This window comes from Gavialis gangeticus, unplaced genomic scaffold, assembly GCF_001723915.1.
Source record: "Gavialis gangeticus isolate Ggan-Ray unplaced genomic scaffold, GavGan_comp1, whole genome shotgun sequence".
NCBI lineage: Eukaryota > Metazoa > Chordata > Crocodylia > Gavialidae > Gavialis > Gavialis gangeticus.
Genome location: NW_017729015.1, coordinates 16014281 through 16017042, shown reverse-complemented (window position 1 = coordinate 16017042; position 2762 = coordinate 16014281). Strand labels below are relative to the sequence as shown.

At 59.8% G+C, this 2762-nt stretch overlaps 1 protein-coding gene across 6 annotated transcripts in view; it reads right to left on the bottom strand.

Moving 5' to 3' along the window:
- LOC109294111 (protein FAM49A-like) overlaps positions 1-2762 on the bottom strand; it is a 47321-nt gene that overhangs the window by 14134 nt on the left and 30425 nt on the right. For 3 of the 6 annotated variants that reach the window (XM_019512367.1, XM_019512368.1, XM_019512370.1), the window contains one exon: positions 84-163. The exons of the other annotated variants lie outside the window; for them this stretch is intronic. In XM_019512367.1, the coding sequence (XP_019367912.1) occupies positions 84-156 (73 nt within the window). In that variant the 5' untranslated portion in view covers positions 157-163. The remainder of the gene's footprint in view (positions 1-83; positions 164-2762) is intronic. 6 annotated transcript variants of the gene reach the window in all.

The window sequence follows — 2762 nt, the reverse complement described above, 5'->3', positions numbered from 1 at the left end:
AAAAAAAAAAAAAAAAAAAAAAAAAAAAGACCCAAATCAACAGAATAAAAGGAAAAGAAAGGAAAATAAAAATCCCATCTCACTTTCAAAGTCAAGGAAAAAATTAGGGCCTTGGTCAAGCTCGTTATAAGTCAACACTTTAAGAAGGTTCCCCATGTGACACCTGCAAGAGAAGAGACAAGAGGGAAAAGCGTGATGGGTAGTGAGGTGGCGGGCATGGAGGAGGCAGTGGCAGCACTAGACCGAGAGCACCGTCCGGCGGCAGGAAGGACCCCTGGTCGTGGAAGCACCAAGATCGGTGGCTGGTGGTGACCCCGTCCCTTCCTGAATCCTTGTGACCGCACGTGAGACGTGCCGCTTTGCCGGCTCCGAGCAACCCGGGGGTGCCCAAGGCACCGGGCCAGGCAAGGTTAAATAGCTGCGCATCTCAGTGACCGGCACCAGAGGCTCGTCCGAGCCTCTTCCCCAGATCTCTCTGGCGACTGGGCCCAAATGTGGCTCGTGTGAGGACTCCCCTATGGTCTCTTCCTGCCCTGGATGGAGGTGAGCGCTGGCTGATGGGACGGGTGACCGACAGGAACAAGCAAAGCGAGGGAGGGAGCCGCTGTTCTCCAGGAATTGAGGGCAAATTGTGTGGCCAGTCCCAGGGCGCCCTGCAGTCCCACCGCTGTTGGCTGGGGTTATCCAGTTGCATCTCCAGACCAGCTCAGGGAGGCACGTAGGGAACAGGGTGATGGGAGCCTGGGCTGTCCATCTGCCCTGCGACCCACGACCATGTGGGTGCGAATTGCAGCGTGGCTGGGACCATAACCGTGTCCTGGAGCAAACCCCAGCCCTCGAGGCAGCAGCAGCAGGTTGCAGGGCCCAGCTGGCCTGCTAGAACGAGGGGCACCCCTGAAATGAGTAGGTGACAGGTTGGAAACTAAGAAGAGAGAGGATCTTTTTTTTCATGGAGTTTGTTGCCACAGGAGGTGGTGGAGGCAGCTAGCACAGCCAGGCTAAAACGGGAACCGGCTAAATTCAGGGCTGATGGATCTCATAATGGCCATTGAACAGAACAACTGGAGATGTTTCCTCTGGCATTTCTAACCCAATACATGGAAGGGAATAGGGGATAACTTTCTCTGGAGTATCTGGTACGATGCTTTCCCACTTTGCCCATGTCGGAGGCAGGATGGATCACTGCTCTGATCCGGTGTGGCGAGTGCTATGTTGTTATAGGGGACCGGCTACAGAGGCGACCAGGAATAGCAGCTCAAAAGGGTGACCTTTGCAGGACTGTCGGCTCCGCCGTGCAGGCCGCACCGCAAGCGCTTCAGAGCTCTCTGAGGGCCTATTTTGGGGTCTCCTGGGCCACTGGGTGAGCGGCTGTGGTGAGCCAGGCCCCTGCATCTCCTCCCCTGCTTGCAGGCTTCTGGGTGTGAGCTGTGCTGCTCTCGGGCTATTTTTACACCCCTGGGGTTTGACACTGCTCTGTGACTCTGAAAGTGCTTCCCAGGGCGGGTGGGGAGAGGCAGCCGGTGACATCTGTCCTGCTCGCTCTGCTCTGCAACCTAGTGCCAAGAGCCTCCAGCACGCTTGCACGGGGCTGGCTCTGGTACCGGTAGCGACCCAGCCACGAGAGCCTGGAGCTCGCCAGGAGCTCACTCCCCTTCCCTGGTAGCTGGACTGCTACTGCATTGCCCATGTGCAGCTTGGGCGCCTTTGCAGGCTCCTCAGCAGCTCTGGCTGGGCTCTTGACCCCGCTTCCCTCAGCCCAGCTGGATTTTTGGCATGTTCTTCTGGAAGTGATCCCAGACTCCCCCTGCTCTTCCCACCTCGCCTTCCCCCACCTCGCACCTGCTGCCTGTTCCCTGTCCCGGGGGTCCTGCTCTGTCTCCCCTCTAGGACCTTCCTCACCCCCCTGCTCCTAATTCTCTTCCCCTGCCATCCCTTTCTGAGCAGGTGCAGTGCTAACCCAGGGCTGTGCTGACCCTGGTGTAAGCCAGGCCCTGCTGCCCTAGTATAGAGCAGCCTCTGCTGTACTGCTCCCCGTGTCCCCTCCAGCTCCAAGAGCTGGTGACAAGGGCTGCTTGGCTCCTGACAGCAGCGGGGTATTCCCTGCAGCATGTGTCCAGAGCCTTCGGGGAGGAGGGAGGGATGGTGACGGGGCTACAGGTGTGGGGGAACGACGGGGCGGCCCTGCATGGCCCCGGCGATGACCCCTGGTCCCTGCTGTCTTGTGGGAAAGCATTGCCTTGCCGAATCATGCCCATCATCTCTGCTCATCCGTCACACCCAGACAGCAGGGACCCCTGCCCCCGGACCAGTCGCCTGCCAGCACCTGGCCAGCCCAGCTCGGGGAGCTCTCATGCACTAGAGAGCTAATATGCCTTCACTTATGCGTCCCAGGGCTCTGGGTCCCTTCAGGCTTCTGCAGAGACTGCAAATGCTGGCATTTAGGATGCCCCTGCAGGCCTCACGGACAAGGGGCACAGCCACCCTCGGGGCTGCCGGGCGAGTCTGAGACCTCCGGCAACCCCTGTGTGGGAGAGCTTTCCGCTCCCCGCTGCGTCCCTGCTGGGGTGGAGATGGGATGGGATGGGTGGCAGGGGCAACTGGGTAAGAGGGCCTCTTTGCATCCTTCCCTGCACTGACATTCAGAGCCGCCATCCCTGCCCAGGCCCAGTGAGGAGACCGTCTCCTCTGGCCCGGGAGGTGGCCCCGTCCCAGCCCAGGGATGTGACAAAGGCTGATGAGGCCTGGGTGTCCCCCCCCCCCCC